At 45.1% G+C, this 18,976-nt stretch overlaps 1 protein-coding gene across 1 annotated transcript; it reads left to right on the top strand.

The window, feature by feature from the left end:
* Positions 1–2,362: 2,362 nt before the first annotated feature.
* On the top strand, positions 2,363–10,312 carry GPX7 (glutathione peroxidase 7). The gene is made up of 3 exons (XM_060621751.3): positions 2,363–2,579; positions 7,231–7,492; positions 9,293–10,312. Exons 1-3 carry the CDS (start codon positions 2,445–2,447, stop codon positions 9,454–9,456), a joined length of 561 nt encoding a protein of 186 aa, XP_060477734.1. The 5' UTR covers positions 2,363–2,444; the 3' UTR covers positions 9,457–10,312.
* The last annotated feature ends 8,664 nt before the right edge of the window (positions 10,313–18,976 follow it).

Genomic DNA, 18,976 nt, shown 5'->3' with positions numbered 1-18,976 from the left:
CTTATATAAACCTGGATGTATTTTTGCCACTTTGGAGACAGTCTTTGAGAGGCACTAGTCCATTGTCTTCCTGGTGTTGTCCTCACTGAAATAAATTCCTTTCCTGTTTTATCACCACTTGTCTTTCTGCCTTTGGATTTTGTCAGCAATGAGTGGCCAAACTTGGTCTATTTGGGACCCTTGGAACCTGGCACTCTGTACCCTTGCATCCTGGCTACACTGTCACACCAGCACCATGCTTGGCATTTGGTGCGGCTCAGCAATGTGGTATTTAAATGGTGTGTCTGTCCGATGGGATGGGACCCCCAAATGTGGGGTGACGATAGGGTGGAAGCCTGTGGCACAGGCGGTGAAAGAATTTACCGGAGGCAGAACAAAGCAGCTAGAAGTTTATTAAATACACAGCAAGGGAGCGGCTGGGTGAAGAGCAAACAGGCAGTGGGTGGGGTCTGTTATTTTTGTTTGTTTGTTTAAGGTTTATTTATGTATTGTGAGGAGGGGACAGACAGACAGAGAGGGAGAGAGAGAATCCCAAACAGGCTCTATCTACACTGTCAGCGTGGAGCTCAGTATGGGGCTTGAGCTCATGAACTGTGAGAGCATGACCTGAGCCAAGATCAAGAGTTGGATGCTTAACCAACTGAACCACCCCGGTACCCCAAGTGGGGGCTGTTTTTAAAGGGGAAAGATGAAGAGGTATGGCCAGATATGGAATTCTCCCTTTTTTGGTAACTGTGCCTAGTTGTAAGTAGCCCATTGGTCAGTTAGGGCCCATGGGTATTTTGAAGTGGGTCGCATGATGGGCCTGTCTATATTCAGCCAGGTGGTTGCTGTGGCCCTTTCTACATTCCATCCTTCAAGCCTCTTTGTCTAAAAGTGGCCTCAACAAGAACACGTTTTCTGAGTGTGGGAGACATTGTAATGTGCTGCCCAGATTTCCCGTCAGTGAAGACCTGAGACACCAGCTGCTGGGAGTGCTGTCAGTGGAAAGCCTTTAACTGTCAGCCCCTCCAGGGACAGGGTCACCTTTGCTCCTATCACACCCTTGCCCAGATGGCCTCACATCCAAAGACAGGTGTAGCAGGGATATAAAGTCTTGGCCTGGCCATTTTCATTTATCTGGGGACTACTCTGATGGGCCGTTCTAGCTCCAGTGTCCCCATGGGATCAACCAAGACTGTCCTTGGACCTGCATGGAGCTCTGGACTTGTGCCCACTCCTGTTCCCTCCCTCCCTTCCACAGGTGTTGATCCGAGGGAGGCTCCCTCGTAAATTCCTGCACTGCAACCTCTATCTCAGAATCTGCTTCCCTGGCACCCAACCTACAACAGACCCTCTGTCCTCTCTTCCTTTTCTCTGTGTCATCTCTTTCAGGGACCGTACACATTCATTCCTCTAAAATTTGTAGGCACCATTCAGCAGACAAAGTGTTTAGATGTGATGTGAGCCAGGAGTAAACGGTCAAGAAAGAATTCTTGAGACGTTTTCAGTGCAAAAAGTGTTCTTATCAAAGCACGACTCAGGACCCGTGGGCAGAAAGAGCTGCACTGGGATTGTGAAGACTCACTGATTATACACTTTTTAGTTAGTGGGGGTTAAGGATAGCTTAAATCTCCAAGGAATTTGGAAGTAAAGCTTTCAGGACCTTGGTTGGGGGGGGGGGGGGCTGCTGCTTCTATGATAAGGTTATTTACTAGTGCCTAGTAAAACACCAGTCTGGGGACTCTTCAGAGGTGTATCAGTAGGCCATACGCTCAGGAGGTAATTGCAAATATATCTCGGGGCGTGTTTACAGCTATCACGGAAAGTAACACTATTAAGAGCAAAGCTACAGAGGTAAAGCAATAAAGGAAGTTCTTGAGAGAGCTGCGGGAGTGTTAACAATTTGTAAGCCTCAGGAATTCTGCCTGGAGACTGACTGCCACATGAAGCCTGACATTTGTTTCTTTTTTCTCCCATCAGTTTCACCTCCATTTTTTCTATTACTCCCATTCTATATTGCCCAGGTGCGTCAGGAAGGGAGGCTAGCGCCACTGAACTAATGGAGAAGCTGAAGCCCAGAGAAGTGGCCTGACCAGCCTAAGGCCACTGAGCTAATTAAAAGTTTAACTCTCAAATCGAATTTTTCACCTCTTTCCCTACCAAGTCGCTGCATCCTGAAACAAGACGGAGCCTCACTGCAACTGGTCAGAACGGTCTCAGTGGTCAGACGCCTGAACCCACGACTCTGGGGTCGGAGACGGGCGCGCAGTCCAACGCTCCCACGGTGCAGATGGGGAGACTGAGGTCCAGAGGCCCGCGCTCCACCGCCAGCGGGACAGAAGGCGAGGGGGCGCGTCCTGCCTCGCCGGCCCCCTGGCGCGGGTGCCGCCTCCGCCCGCCCCCCACGCTGGGTCCCCCCGCCTGATTTTGCCCTCGCAGAGCCGCCAGCTCGGGAGCGAGTCATGTTGGGTGCACTGGTGTTGGCGTGGCTGCTCCTATCGGCCGCGGCCTGCGCGCAGCGGGAGCAGGACTTCTACGACTTCAAGGCGGTCAACATCCGGGGCAAGTTGGTGTCGCTGGAGAAGTACCGCGGTTCGGTGAGTGTCCGCCGGCGGGGCCTCGGAGCCGCCCGGGCAGGGCCCGTTGCGGGAACCCCGCAGCCCGGGACCCTGCGGGTGTGGCCCCGAGGGGGTTCCGCAGCCCTGCCCTGGCTCCCACTCCCCCAGCTGTTCCCCCCCCCCCGGGGTGCGGCGCCCCCAGATCCTGCGCTGAGCCTATCCCGCGACTACGTGGCACGGCCTCGGCGCGCAGTGAAACCCGAAACTCTTCCAGCCTACGCCGATTTCCCTCGCAGCGACTTTGGGCAGTGGAGCCCAACCTCTCCCAGAGGCTGCTTGCCTCGGCTAGGCCTTTGTCAAGCACCGGTCGAAAGGCAACCCTAGAATCCTGCCGCCTTTGTCTCTCCCATCCCCCGTTTCCGCTCTGGAACTGGGATTGTTGCTGATACTGAGTCCAATGAGAACCCCGTGGATATGGATATGCAGTGCTGGGGGAGTTAGTTAAGATGCACGGCCACCTTTACACAGATCATCCTTTAGAGAGGACAGGAAGGTCCAGAGGGAAGGTCATACAGCTCTAGAAAGCACAGAGCCTGGAGAGAACTACCCATCCATCTGTGGACTTCTCTAGGCAAACTCCTAAGATGGCAGCTCGGGCTGAGATGCAAGAGCCATCCAGGCTAACTGCTATCTCATTACCAAGTCTCTCAGAGAGGACTCAGAGAAGAAATGTACCTGGGTGAGTCTTTGAAACAAGAGTGAGTTTTGGCAAGACCAAGAAGAACTTTCCAGGCAAAGAACTGTTCATACCAAGTCTCTAAAGCAAACAAACAGCAAGAAGGATGGAGGAGGAGTGGGTGGCCTTCAAGCAGATCTGCTTGAAGGAGTATAAAGCATGAGGCTGAGTGGTGGAAGATGAGGCTGATGATAGTAGGGAGGGACCGAGAGGGGCCTTGAACAGTATATTCAGAGGCCTAGATGTTACACTGTGTATAATGAAGAGCACTCTGAGCCCCATTTCTCAAGATGGCCCTAGGGCCTTAATGTGGGAAAGGTGGGGAATTGGTAATGAACACATAGGTACAGCATCCAGATTTGGATGGACCACACAAAAATGGCTATCAGCATTCTTCTCCTGGGAGCGAGTCTTTAGTGAAGAAAGTACTTTCTAAACCTGAAAATGCTCAAATATGCTGGTAGTCCTGGGGGCAGTATTCCTTGTCCTGATTGTCCTCCAAGGTATTGTGAATTTCAAATGAGATGACAGTGTGGAAGCTCTTGGTAGAGTGCTCCGTACCTGTGTTTGGTGGGCTCCAGCAGGAAACTCATCCAGGACTGAGGACAAAGAGCCAATAAGAGTAGGGCCCATTCCCAGTTAGGCCTTTCCTCCCTTCTAGTGCAGCTTAACAGAGAGCTCCAGGTTTAGCACTTGACTAGCTCTGCTATTCATTCATTCATTCACTCATTCATTCATTCATTCATTATTATTGAGTACCTACTGTATACTAATTACTAGGCCAGTCTTTGGGACACAGTGGTGAACAAAAAAGATAAGTTTCCACTTCAATAGAGCCTATATGCAATGGAGAAGAGAGAGACAATAAACAGGAACAGAAACGAACAAGGTAATTCCTAGTACAGTGGTAATAAGTGCTAAGATGGAAATAGAACAAATTTTATTTATTTTCAGAAGTAATAAGGCACCCAGGATGTGAAGAACAGAAATCCTGGAGAAAAATGACCCAGAGAAGTGATCCCAGAATTCTGAGTGTTTTCATACTCTTGGTTACTGGTATATCCTAAAAAGCATAGGAGTGAGAAGCCAAGAAATCAATCAGAAAGAAAATGGAAAAAAGAAAAAGAAAAGAACAAAGTCACACACCTGCTAAGAGATAGAGTGAGAATTTGAACATAGGCAGTCCAGCTCCAAAGCCCAAGCTCTTAGCTGCCAGGTTTAGAGGGAAACCAGAAATAGTCCAGGGAAGCTGTAAATGATTCTGTTGAGTTAATTCAAGCTAGGACTACCACTTGGTCATTCATTCACCTGTAAATAATTACTGGCTCATTATGTATATTTTACCACTGTCTTTTAAGAATTGAAAGAGATTTATTGGCTCCCACTACATGCCTGGCACTGAGTCTAGCCCTGGAGACAAAACCATGAGCAAGATTGTATAGTTTATGCCCTGTGGCTAACTGGAAGGCAGTCATTTAGACCAGTGTTGAGTATGGGTGAATGGGTGACTACCTGGGAATGTGCTTGTCTACGGTGTGAGCTTCTGTACATGCAGGCCTGAGTGTAGTATGCATGCAAATAGTTTATTTGTTTCCTTGCTTCAATGTGCATGCCTGAGTCTGTATCTATGCTTTGATATGCACATATGTAAATTAACTATGTATATTTGGGTGTCTCTGTCCATCCATGCTTTGATCAGTTTAAGGAGAAACTTTTTGGTTTCAGGTATGGAACTAGAAACAGGATTTCCCTCCTTCCAAGGGTAGGCAGACGCACAAGACATAGATTAAAAATAAGCAGCTTTTAATGCTTTCACTGCCCAGGGATCCAGCAGAAAAGAAAGAGGAAGACCCCCAATTAAGGAAGGGAATTAAGGGTCCCAGTTTCTCAGCACCACAAGCAGAATACGACATGCTGACACAGATAGGGGAGGTTGTTCTAATGGCCTGTGGCCCCATAGAATGGGTCCTTCCTCATCTGGTAGAGGCAGGGTAGGGGAGTTACAGCTCAACAGTTCTCATCATCCAGCCCAGTAGTTCTCAACTGGGGGTGATTTTGCTCCCCAGGAGACATACAGCAATGTTTGGAGACATTTTTGATTGTCAAAACTAGACATCAGGGCGCCTGGGTGGCTCAGTTGGTTAAGCGTCCGACTTCAACTCAGGTCACACTCTCACGGGTCATGGGTTCGAGCCCCGCATTGGGCTGTGTACTGACAGCTCTCTCTGCCCCTCTCCTGCTCACGCTCTGTCTCTGTCTCTCTCTCTCTCAGAAATAAATAAACATTAAAAAAATTTTTTTAAAGCTAGACATCTAGTAGGTAGAGGCCAGGGATGCTGCTAAACATCCTACAATGAATAGGAAAGCCCCTGCATAATAGAATTATCTGGCCCAGTGGGGTGCCTGGGTGGCTCAGTCCATTAAGCACCGACTCTTGATTTTGGCTCAATCATGATCTCATGGTTCATGAGATTCAGCCCCATCTCGGGCTCTGCACTGACAGCTGAGAGCCTGCTTGGGATTTTCTCTCTCTCTCTGCCTCGACCCCGCTTTGTGCTCTCTTGCTCTTTCTCAAAATAAATAAATTAAAAAAAAAAAAAAAAAAAGAAAGGAAGGAAGGAAGAAAAGAATGATCTGGCCCAAAATGTCAATAGTGCTGAGGTTGAAAAAGCCTGTCTAGCCTGAGCAGTTTGTGCCAGTGTATGTCCAGTGCCCCAGGCTGTCTCTGGGAGGTGGCCCTCTTTATGGAGCCAGCTAGTATAATCCCAGCTCTTCCAAAAAAGTGGCCAAAGAGATAGGGCTGGGCTCCACAGACACAGGGTAAGATTTAAGAATTCTTTAACAATGTATACAGCATTGGTGCCAAAATTCTACTTGCTGTATTGTCAGCAATTGTATTTATCAGCCAGCTTTGTATGTATCACCTAAAGGCTATAAATAAATGCATTTATTATAAGGTGATAAGTTTAAGGAATAGTCTAGTGACTCAAGAAAGTGGTATTTGTGTGCTGGAGGGAGAGGCGCAGAAAGGGATTGCCATGGGGTCCTTTTATGAAGAAAACCTACGTCTGTCTCTGTATCCATGCAGGTGATTGTGTATGTGTGTACATTTATTCATTTAGCACTTTCTGAGACTTTTCCATATGTCAGGCCCGGGGTGAAGAGGACATGGCTCCTGCCTTCAACGGGTTCACAGTGGGTTTCTTAGAAGGGTTTATTACTCATGTAAAGTGATGAGTGCCAGTTGACTGAACCAGAAATTGAACCCAGGTCTGCCTTTCCATTCCCCCACATTACCTCCTTTTTTGTTTTAATTTTATTTTTTAAGTTTTTTTGTTTGTTTGTTTGTTTGTTTGTTTTTTAATTTTAGAGAGAGAGCATGCCAGCAGGGGAGAAAGGCTGAGGGGAAGAGAGAGAGAGAGAATCTTAAGCAGGCTCCATATGCTCAGCACAGAGCCCGACATGGGGCTCGATCTCACGATCATGAGATCATGACCTAAGCCAAAATGAAGAGTTAGATGCTTAACAAACTGAGCCACCCAGGTGCCCCCACATTACCTCCTGATGTGAGCTCACCAGTGTGTGTGCGTCTCTGTGTAAATGTGTTGTGTGTGTTTGTGGGCATGTGTGATGTGTGCTAATATATTTTTGTGTCATGGGGCATATGCATCCCCATTTATGTATATTGTATGCTTATTCTCATGGATGTTCATGTATGTGTATGCACACATATCTGCAAGCCCCTGAATGTTTGATTTCATTTGTGCCTATGTGCATGTGTTTGTGTATTTGTGAGAGCATTGCACATTTATATATGCATACATTGTGCTCTTGAATATATGAGAAAGCATTAATTTTTGGGGGGTGGTCACCGTGTGGGCATGTCTGGCATGTGCAAGTGCATGACTCTTCACTGGGCTGTGTATGTATCTGGGTTTTGTTTTTGCCACCCAGGTGTCCCTGGTAGTGAACGTGGCTAGCGAGTGCGGCTTCACAGACCAGCACTACAGAGCCTTGCAGCAGCTGCAGCGGGACCTGGGGCCCCATCACTTCAATGTGCTTGCGTTCCCCTGCAACCAGTTTGGCCAGCAGGAGCCCGATAGCAACAAGGAGATCGAGAGCTTCGCCCGCCGCACCTATGGTGTCTCTTTCCCCATGTTTAGCAAGGTCGCAGTTACTGGCACTGGTGCCCACCCTGCCTTCAAGTACCTGATCCGTGAGTCCTGACCTGTTCCCTTACCTTCCCTCAGCTGGCTGAGGTCATGGCTCCCTGGGCAGCAGAAACTACTTGCTGATTGGGTGACCTGGGGCCCCTTCCAGACTCCTGCATATAGGTTCATGGTCTGTTCGAGCACTCATCTTTGAGGATGAACAGAGAGGTATTCCTGCCTGAGGATACCTCTACCCCTGCTGCCTTGAAGTTCCCCCTCAGGGGCACTCTAGCAGACTTCTCTGAGGTCCTGTTTTCATACACAGGGATTTTAAAAGGAGACTGAGGCCCTCAGATTTAGTCTATGTGAATTAGTCGAACTTATGGATTTCGGATGGAGACACCAAGGGCAGACAGAGGATGCCACATGTCTGGAGAAGGCTGACCAAGATGGCTGACAGGTTATCTCCTGTCCTGAGTTAGGGGCAAAGTCCATATACCATGGAGGGAAACCTTTAGAGCAAAAATTCCAGATCTTAATATTTCAGAAATAGGTCCCCTCTGCATCCCCAGAAGCTTCAGAACTACAAAATGAGGTCATGGGCCAAGCTTATCATTATGGTCCTGTTTCCTTCCTTGGGCCTCTCTCTTCCTTTGGGGGCTCCATTTTTGCCATCTATGCTATATATCTGATTGCCTTCACATCCCTCACTATCACCCCCCCCACCCATTTACCTGGAGGAGTAAATGAAAACAGTGTAGCAAACAAAAAATCCCTTACTGATGCAGATTTGAATTTTGCCCTATGGGTCAATCCTAATATTTGCTTTTTTTCCCCCTGTGTGTTTTTATTAGTACCTTTCCAGTTCCCATAGTTATAGATCAAACCTAACTGTGCTTTAGAAGCAACTGGGAACTCTTAAAAGTGGTTTAGTCTGAGACCTACTGAAGCAGGGCCCAAGAATTTATTTAAGTACCTCCCCCACCCCCACCACCAAGATTCAGCTGCAACCAGTCCACAGACTAACATTTGGAAACCATTAAGATTTCCTTAGAGAATAGGCTGTAGACTATTTAGTAGTTTGAGATCATTAAGAAAGGAGGATCTGGGGGCGCCTGGGTGGCGCAGTCGGTTAAGCGTCCGACTTCAGCCAGGTCACGATCTCGCGGTCCGTGAGTTCGAGCCCCGCGTCAGGCTCTGGGCTGATGGCTCGGAGCCTGGAGCCTGTTTCCGATTCTGTGTCTCCCTCTCTCTCTGCCCCTCCCCCGTTCATGCTCTGTCTCTCTCTGTCCCAAAAATAAATAAAAAATGTTAAAAAAAAAAAAAAAAAAAAAAAAAAAAAAAAGAAAGGAGGATCTGATACTACTTTATCAAGTACTTCACAGAATCCTAAAGCAGTAGTTCTCAACCTTGGGGCCATATTGGCATCTCCTAGAGAGCTTTTAAAAAAATACTGATGCCTGGGGGCATCTGGGTGGCTGAGTCAGTTAAGCATCTGACCCTTGGTTTGGGCTTAGGTCATGATCTCACATTTCATGGGATCGAGCCCTGTATTGGGCTCTGCACTGACAGCATGGAGCCTGCTTGGGATTCTCTCCCTCTCTCTGCCCCTCTCCCACTTGCACTCTCTCTCAAAATAAATAAATAAACTTAAAAAAAAATTACTGATTCCTAAGACTTACCACCAGAGATTCTGATTTAAGTAGTCTGGGGTGTGGCCTGGGCATCAGGATTTTAAAAAGCTCTCTAGTTAATTCTAAATAATGGAACAACTGCTTCAAGGGAAGGATGGACACGGATAATGGAATTCCAGGAGAGTGGACACAGGGAAGCACATTTTGCTTTCCTTCTTCCTTTTTCTCTAGAGACTTCTGGGAAGGAGCCCACCTGGAACTTCTGGAAGTACCTAGTGGCCCCAGATGGAAAGGTAGTAGGGGCTTGGGACCCAACTGTGTCGGTGGAGGAAATCAGGCCCCAGATCACAGCACTCGTGAGGAAGCTCATCCTGAAGAAGCGAGAAGACTTATAACCACTTTCTCTCCTCTCCCACTGTCCCATTCCCCCCACCCTACACCTTGGATGGTGACCAAAGCAAACTCAGTCGTGCTCAATGGTGCTCGGAGGGAGGGCCTATGGACTCTCCTTCCTCCACTTTTATCCCATGTACCCTATCCTTCCTATGAGGGAAAAGTCTGGTATTTTGTATTTGAGTCTTAGAACAACCTTTAGGAACTCCTGGCCAGTGAGAGCTCTTGACCAATGAAATCACCAGCCAATAAGCACCTCTAGCCCATGAAAACATGTGGCAAATAGAAGTATATCAAGCAATAATCTGCTGCCTATTAAGAACTCTATAAGATGGGACCAATTCCTACCTCACAGGGCTGTGGTGAGGATGAGTATGAACAACCTATGAAAGGTGCCTAGGGCAGTGCCAGCTCACTAGGAGCATTCAATAAATGTTTTTTGCATATGAACCAAAAAATAACTTGTAATCAATAAAAACTTGCACCCAACATGAATTTCCAGCCATTGAGAATCCAGGCCAAAGATTTATTTGTTGTTGTAGTTGTTTTCCTCTGTATTATTTTTTTTAATTGAAAAAGTAATTCAAATAGATTGTAAAATAACACAGGATGATAATAAATAAAAATGAAAGTATCTGGGCACCTGGGTGGCTCAGTCCGTTAAGCGTCCAACTTCAGCTCAGGTCATAGTCTCATAGTTCGTGAGTTCAAGCCCCACATCAGGCTCTGTGCTGACAGCTCAGCCTGGAGCCTGCTTCCGATTCTGTGTCTCCTTCTTTCTCTGCCCCTCCCCTACTTGCACTTTGTCTCTCTCTCTCAAAAATAAATAAACATTTAAAAAATTTTTTAAAAATGAAAGTATCTCCCTCGTTTTCTATATCTCACTCCCTGGAGGTAAGTAAACACTGTTAGGAATCTGGTACAAAGACTTCCTAATTTTTTTTCTATCAAGCCAATCATTATTGCCCAGTAAGAACGCACTGACCAAAAGTACACTACAATAACAAATAGGCAAAAAATGTGAAGAGATCATTCACAGAATAATGTAGATGGATAATAAGGATATGAAAAGATGCTCAGCCTCATTAAAATTGGAAAGATTTTTTAAATGATAATACTCATAGTTGGTAAGGATGTGGGGAAATGGGCATTCATAGTAACTGTTGGTGGGACAATGAACTGACATAAGTTTTTGGATGGTGATTTGGCAGTATCTTTTAATTTTTTTTTCTTTACTGTTTACTTATATTTTGAGAGAGAGAGAAAGACAGAGTGCGAGTTGGGAGAGGGCAGAGAGAGGGAGACACAGAATCTGAAGGAGGTTCCAGGCTCTGAGCTGTCAGCACAGAGCCCGACGCGGGGCTCGAACTCACGAGCCGTGAGATCATGACCTGAGCTGAAGTCAGATGCTCAACTGACTGAGCCACCCAGGTGCCCGGCAGTGTCTTTTAAAACAAAATGCTCATGCCCATTGATCCATCATTTCTCATCCTAGAAGTCTCCCCAACTGTGCAAATATATATGTACAATAATATGTATATTTACTGTTCAAATAGTGAAAATTGGATGCACCTCTATGTCCATCAATATGATCTGATAATAAATTAGTGTACAAATCCAAATAGTTCACTAATACAGTTCTTAATATGAATGAATTAAATTTTTGTCTTAAAATATTTTTAAGATATCTCTACACCCAACGTGGGGCTCAATCTTACAACACTGAGATCAAGAGTCACATGCTTTACCCACTGAGCCAGCCAGGTGCCCCAAAATGAATGAATCAGAATTCTATATACTACCATAATAAGTTTTCGAAAAGCAAAAAAAGGGCAAGTTGTAAAACAGAATGAATACATGTGCGCGCGCACACACACACACACACACACACACACACACACAAGCCAGTAGAGGGGCACCTAGCTGGCCCAGTCAGTAGAGCATGCAACTCTTAATCTCGGGATTGTAAATTCAAGACCCATATTGGGTGCAGAGATTACTTAAAAAATAAAATCTTTTAAAAAATCCACTGTAAGCAAGCATAATATTTTTATCAAAAATTTCAATGTTAAGTAAGAGGGAGGGAGGAATATAGACCAAACTATTAATGGTGGTTGTCAATGAGTGAGTCAGGGCAAAGAGGGCATAACAGGAATCCTTCACTGTCTTTGTTAAGTATTTTTGTAATGTTTGAATTTTGTATATAAAATATGTATTTCGCTTTTATATAAATATCAAAAGAGGCAGCTAAAAACTGAGGTGATGAGCAAAGTCACCGATCAGTAATTCACTGGCTAATAAGAATTTCATGTCCACTTCTCCCAAGGTCACTCTTCTAGAAGGGAGACTCAGATTCAAGTCCTGGCTGTGTCCCTGATTCATAGACTAAGCAAATTGTTCCCTCTCTGCTGTCTTCCATTTTGCCACTGGACAATGAAAGGGTTGAACTGTGCTTACAGTTTTTGCAGTGTCCCTTAACGGTCCTTCTCAAAAAGTTACCCAGAATAAAAGAAGGCTCTCTGTAAGCCAACCACAAGTCCCTCTATCGTGGCCTCCAAGCCAGCCTTTACACAACACACCCTGCTCCAAGTTCCAGGTCTGCATATGCCGTGCACATACACACACGCAACGAAATGCAGCAATCAAAGAAATGTTTGTGATGGACACCTCGGAACCACATTCTCTTCTCTGCCCCTCCCCCATGGGCTCTTTCTCTCTCTCTCTCTCTCTCTCAAAAATAAACATTGGGGCACCTGGGTGCCCCTTTCCCATGCTCGCTCTCTCTCATCTGATTGTTGGTTTCAAGCTCAGGTCATGATCTTGCAGTTCGTGGGTTCAAGCCCCACATCAGGCTCCACACTGTTGGCGTGGAGCCTGCTAAGGATTCTCTCTCTCTCCCTCTCTCTCTGTCCCTTCCCCACTCACTTTCTCTCTCAACATAAATAAGTACACTTAAAAAAATGTTTTTTTTAAAGAGTTGCACACTCTACTGACTGAGCCAGCCAGGTGCCCCCAGAACGACATTTTCAGTGGATGTCTCTCTGGCTTATCCTGCTTAGCCTCTTAGCCACATCTGACACTGATGACTACACTCTTCTCCCTGACACATTCTCTGCTTTCATGCCACTATCTTCTCTTGATTCCACCCCAATCTCTTTGAGTGCTTTTTCCTTTCAGTATCTGTTAATGTCTCTTCCCCCTGCCCACTCCTTTGCTACTGGTCTTCTTTGGAGTAATAGGCTGGTCCTTTTTCTCACACCATGTACTCTTCTGCAGCCACCTCATTGTTTCTCATGGTTTTGACCACCACCCATGCTCTCTTGACACCCAAATCTCTACCTTGCATCTACACTGGATAGATATTATTCACCTATTATTCACTTGCCTACTAGGCATGTCTACAAACGTTTCAGTTCAACATGTCCGGAACTAAACTCATCATCTCTCCTGGACACACCTCTCTCCCTTCCACTCAGCCTTCACAAATCCCCAAAGCCTTTCCATTCACACACCACTCGCTCACTATAGTATTATTGTTTAAGTGACTGCCCTCCCTTCTCTCCCGAGCACAGTGCCTGGCTCTTAGTATTACATTTAATTATAAGGTAAACATTTTGAGCACCAGCTCTGTGCTGTCAGTTTCCCCCAGAAATTTAGAGTCCAGCTGAGGATTTTGTAGTCCCAATTAGACCTTCATTCCTAGGCTTTATCAGCTTTCTGCTGTCCCCACGTCCCCTCGAATGTGCAAGAGTCCCAGAGGAAAAAAAATCTCACTTTAAATCCTTATCAACTGTTACCTTAATCATCATTGACTAACCAGTATCTGCTAACAACTTAGTTTTAAATTAATCCCTTGGTAAATCAGCTAATACTTGAGTAGTTAATATTTGATTTTCTACTTACACTTTAGTTATCTTCTAACTCTTTATAAGCATTATATTTTATCAGGTTTTATCTTATCTTAGTGGTTTAGCTATTTGCCAAGCCTTAATTATTAATCAATACTTAGTTGGCATTTGACAATGTCTAGAGACATTTTTTGTTATCACAACTAGGGGATGGGTACTATGGGCATCTAGTGGGTAGAACCCATGGATGCTGCTGAACATCTATACTGCACAGAACTGTCCATCACAACAAAGAATTATCTAAAAATGTCAATAGGTTAATAAATCCTGGTCTGGGGTATTGCAGAGCAGGAGTCACAATCCCAGCTCTGCTGCTTAGCAGCTGGGTGACTCGTGAACAAAGTACTATACCTTGCTGGGCCTCAGTGTCTCCCTCTGGGATATGGGGGATATTAATAGCATTTAATGCATAAGCCTATTATGATGATAAATGCTAATACACCCACAAACCACTGAAGTACCTGATACATAGTAAATATTCAGTAAATGATAGTTCTTCTTGTGGTTATTTAAGTTTATTGTCTCCATTTAAAAAACAGGAAATTGAGGCTCAGAGATGGGAACAGACTTGGCCAAGGTTAACAGAAAAGGCAGTTCCAGTCATAGGGTTGACAAATGTCACTAAGAATCTTCTGTAAATAAATGCTGAAGTTTTCTTGTGTGTGGACCTAACACGAGACACAATCCTTGTTCTCAGCAAAGTGGAAGGAAAGGGAGAACTAACCTTTCCCAAGTGCTCATGTACCTCTATCTCATACCTATGAGGTCAGTATTTTGACTTCCATTTTACAGATGAGGCTAAGTAAGAAGTCCAAATTCTCCCAGGAAGTCAATTGCCAAGTATTGATAGGCTGATCCGGTACCAAAGTCCTTGCCTCTCCCTAGTCTCTGTTTCCTGGACTCTAATGACACTCCAGCTAGGATAGAGAGGGGCAGTTAGGATTAGAGACATGATCCTAGAAGAAGGCAAGACATTCACTCCAGGGTGCAGAAATCCTAGAGTAAATTCCAGGAGTGGCTGATCTCAGGCTGAAAAAGAATTGTGAACATGAAAAATGCTTACTAACACGTGAAGAGCTGGACTCATGTTGAGACCAGAGAAGGAGGTAGGCAAAGGCAGTGTTTCCTTGAGTTTTGGGGATTAACAGACCTGGGACAAATCCCAGCTGGGCAAATACCAGGTTGGGATTTAAACTACTCAGGTGAGTAGTTTAACTTCTCTGAGGCTTGATAGATATATTGTCTACATATTTATATATAAAATACCCATACTTCAGAACGACTTGTTCAGTTATTAATTCCTCCCTTGAGGTACAGTTGACCCTTATGGCCATGCAGGTTTTAAAGATATGCAACAGAAGGGACAGGTGGGAGTTAAAATCTGGCCTGAACTCTAATTACCCAGCCTTACCTTTGGCATGGAGCTACATCAGGCCACGGGAAAGGTCACTTTTTTCCTAATATGCACAAAGGAACAAAGGCAGTGCAAAGCAGCAGTCCTGCCTTCTAGAAGACCCTAGGCCAACTGCAGTGAAACTAGGGCTGAAGCAGGCACTACCTCTGTCATAGAGGAGCTTGTGGTCTGAAGCTGTAATTGCCAAGTGAGATGATGACACATGGAAGGTGCTCAATGAATGGTACATATACAGTCAGGACAACAGATACTGCAGAAAAGTACAATGTCCTGAGAGTTGGCCACAGAAAGGCGTCCAGCAGAAGGGGTTATTTCAAGCCTGGCCTTGAAAGGTGGAGAGGATTTAGATAAGTACAAGGGGGGGAACTACATGAGCAAAAACTTGGGAGAGGGGGTTCCTTTCCCGGGTCAGACTGGTTAAATCGGAAGCTTCCTGTAGGAAAGAAGAGGCAGGTATAGTTGAAGAGACAGGGAGAGTTCAGATTTTAGAGGTTCTGGAATCACTGGGACAACTCAACAGATCAAGTGAAGCCTTCAGAAAATCTGTTAATCCAATGGGAGAAAGGATAATCTTTTCAAGGGATGATTTTCAGAACAACTGGATATCCACGTATTTTTTTTTATAAATAAAAAATTTATTTATTATATTTAAATGATCTCTACACCCAACATGGGACTCGAACTCACAGCCTTGAGATCAAGAGTCGCATACTCTCCTGACTGAGTTAGCCAGGTACCCCTGGATATGTGTATGTAAAAGTGAACTTCAACCATTGCTTCACGCTACACATAAAAACTAACTCAGAAGCATAAACATAAAACTTCTAGAAGAAAACATAGGAGAAAATTTTTGCTATCTTGAGGTAGGCAAAGATTTTTTTTTAATTTTTTTAATGTTTATTTATTTCTGAGACAGAGAGAGAGAGAGAGAGAGACAGAGCATGCGTGGGGGAGGGGCATTCAGAAAGGGGGACACAGAATCCAAAGCATTCTGTCGGCACAGAGCCCAAAGCGGGGCTCGAACTCACAGATCGAGAGATCATGACCTGAGCCGAAGCTGGACGCTCAACCGACTGAGCCACCCAGGCGCCCCGGCAAAGATTTTTTTTAGATAGAACACAGGAAACACTAATCTTAACAGAAAAAAAGTGATAAATTAGACTAAAATTTTAATTTCTGCTTTTTGAAAAATGCATTTAAGAAAATGAGAAAGGAGGGGCACCTGGCTGTCTTGGTGGGTAAAGCATACTACTCTTTGTCTCTGGGTTGTGAGTTTGAGCCCCATGTTAAGTGTAAAGATTACTTTAAATAACTAAAATCTTTTTTTTTTTTTTTTTTTTGAGAGAGAGAGAGAGAGAGAGCACATGAGCGGGGGGGGGGGGGGGGGGGGGAAGGAAGAGGGAGAGAGACAATCTTAAGCAGGCTCCATCCATGCCCAGCATGGATTGCTACGTGGGCTCCATCTCACAGCAGTGAGATCATGACCTGAGCCGAAATCAAGAGTCAGTCGCTTAACCAACTGAGTCACCCAGGCGCCCCTACACCTCAATAAAGTTGACTTTAAAAGAAAAAAACCCTCAAGAGCAGCATCATCGTATAGCAATAAAAGAATTGAAAGGAACCTAAATGTTGAAGAAAATGGATAATCAATCATCACATATTCACTAAATGGAAAACTACATAGCAGCAAAATTGGATGAACCAGATTGAGCATACACATCAGTACAAAGTTTACAAACACACAACTGAGTGAAAAAAAAAAAAAAAAAACAGGTTCCAGAAGAATACATGCAGTATGATTTTTATTTAAAGTTTTATCACGAGTAAAGCAACTCCCTACAATTTCTCAAAGATCCATACTTATGCGATAAATGCATGAAGAAGAACATGGCAATGATAAACACTAAATTCAGGAGAGCAGTTACCTGGGGGAGGACAGGGCAGGCAGGAAGGAGTACACAGGGGGCTTCAAACAGGACTGATCAATGTTTGTATTTCTTAAGCTGAGTGGAGGGTACATGGGTGGTCCTTATACTATCCTTTATGTTGTTTAATGTGTCTTAACAAAAACTCTACACCTGGAGTCAGGAAAGAGTTTGGCTGGTATCAGGAGCTCTGAGCTAGGTCCCAATTTGTCCCTGGATGTCATTTGTCCCTGGATGTCATCAAGGTGTTCCACTGTGGTAAAGTCACTTGTCCCAGGATGAGACACAAGAGCATCATTATGGACAGGAAAGGAAGGATTCGTACTGGGCATCAAGGGGGAGGCCCTGAGAGGAACTGGCACTTAGAGGGAAATAATGCACCTGTGCCTCCTTCCTTTGCTTCTCCAGCTGCAGTGAACTGCAAGCTGACCCCAGAGCTCGGTGGGGGCCCGAAGGTGAGGATGGGGGTGTGTAGGGGATGGGTTCAGGGTGGGCACAGCTGCAGGAAGCAGGGCAAGGGGAGAGGGGTGCTCGACACTGCCCGCGGGGCCCACACGCGGCTGAGCCCAGCAGTGAATACTCAACCTCAGGTTGCACACGGGCTCTCAGCCGCTGCTGACTGAGGTCACCGCACTGCGTGGCCCACCCCAGCGAGGGGCCATTTCTTTCTAGAGCCTCTCTGAGGGGACTGGGTTCCTGGAGCAAGGGTGCTGAGGTCTAGGGGCACTGCTTTGAGAGCCACGCAGGAGAGGCTTCCAGTTATGGCTCACTGGGTGCCAGGGGACACATGCTTCCTTCCATCTCCAGTAATATAAACTACTGCCCTAATGTAATGCACAGGCAAAAAGTGACCGACCTAAGGTCACACTGCAGGTGACTGGAACTTACTCCTTGCATATAGTTGGGCAAGCTACTTAACCTGTTTGGGTCCAAGGTGTGGTGTGTGTATCTGTGTATCTGGAAGACACCATACCAAAGTATTTGTTTTGTGTGATGAGATTATGGGTGATTTTTATTGTTTCCTTTAACTTATTATAATTTCTAGTTTGTTGTTTTATAATGAATATGTGTATATTTTGTTATTTAGAACCGGGAGAGTAATAGTACACAGGGTTGCTGGGAAGGTTAAAAGAGAGGATGAAAAGCACAGAACACAAACTCTAGATTACAGTGTTTTCTCCATAAATGTGAATTCTCCCTGCTCACCCTTCCCTCCTGTATTTTCTTTCCCTTGTGGTATTGGAGACTCTGGTCCCCAGACCTCAGCTGGGGAGGAAGGAATTGATGGAAGGAGTCACACTGGCTGTGTGACTTTGGGTAAATCACTTAACCTCCCTGAGTTTCTTACTTTGCAAAATGGGAAGAATAACACTGATCTCAAAGGAAGTTTTCAAGGACTGTATGACATACAAGATGGAAAACTTCCTGATAAGTGCCTGCAAGAAGAATAAGACTGTATGACACACAAGATGGAAAACTTCCTGATACTTAGTAGGTCTACAATACGTGCCTGCAAGAAGAATAAGCATTACAGTAGGAGGTAGGCCAGAAAAACTAAAGGATTTTAGCATATGGTCCACAGAGCCCAGGGGGTCCGCGGTTAGAGTTCAGGGCGGGGTGGGGGGGTGGGGGCTAGTCTATGAACCTGGAATGAAAAAAAATTACATCCTGTTTTCACTAACCTCTAACTGGAATTTAGCATTTCTTTCTGTCATGCAGGTAAGGAACAAGCCACAGTACTATTTATCAGTACCTGTGACTTTGTCACCAATAGAAATCCTAGATAGTTTTGTATTGCATTGCAGTAGCAATATCTTGAAATACTATTTACACTCATTCACCACCTCAAAATTACAATAGTTAATAGACCAATCTCTAGATCTTGCTTTTTAATGTTTAAAAAAGACACAAAATAAATATTTCGATAATGATCCTATATAACTAGTATTCTTGTTATCCTAAGTAATTTACTCTTTGTAGTTAAAAATATTCTTCCAGGAGCGCCTGAGTGGCTCAGTCGGTTGGGTGTCCAACTTCGACTCAGGTCACAATCTCACAGTTTGTGAGTTCGAGCCCTTTGTCGGGCTCTGTGCTGACAGTTCAGAGTCTGGAGCTTGCTTCGGATTCTGTGTCTCCCTCTCTCTCTGACCCTCCCCAGCTCACACTCTGTCTCTTTCTCTCCCTCAAAAATAAATAAACGTTAAAAAAAAATTTTTTTAATAGTCTTCTGAATGGGGGGGGTGGTGGTCTATAAGTCTTCATCAGACCACTAAAG

Source organism: Panthera onca, chromosome C1 (assembly GCF_046562875.1).
Source record: "Panthera onca isolate mPanOnc1 chromosome C1, mPanOnc1 haplotype 2, whole genome shotgun sequence".
NCBI lineage: Eukaryota > Metazoa > Chordata > Mammalia > Carnivora > Felidae > Panthera > Panthera onca.
The sequence above is the reverse complement of the archived record's forward strand: the minus strand, read 5'-3'. Positions and strand labels throughout refer to the sequence as shown.

Coding starts and splice junctions, on each gene's coding strand:
- GPX7 (XM_060621751.3), top strand. CDS start 2,445: ATGTTGGGTGCACTGGTGTTGGCGTGGCTGCTCCTATCGGCCGCGGCC. Junction 2,580..7,230: donor TGGAGAAGTACCGCGGTTCG/GTGAGTGTCCGC, acceptor TTTGCCACCCAG/GTGTCCCTGGTAGTGAACGT. Junction 7,493..9,292: donor TGCCTTCAAGTACCTGATCC/GTGAGTCCTGAC, acceptor CTTTTTCTCTAG/AGACTTCTGGGAAGGAGCCC.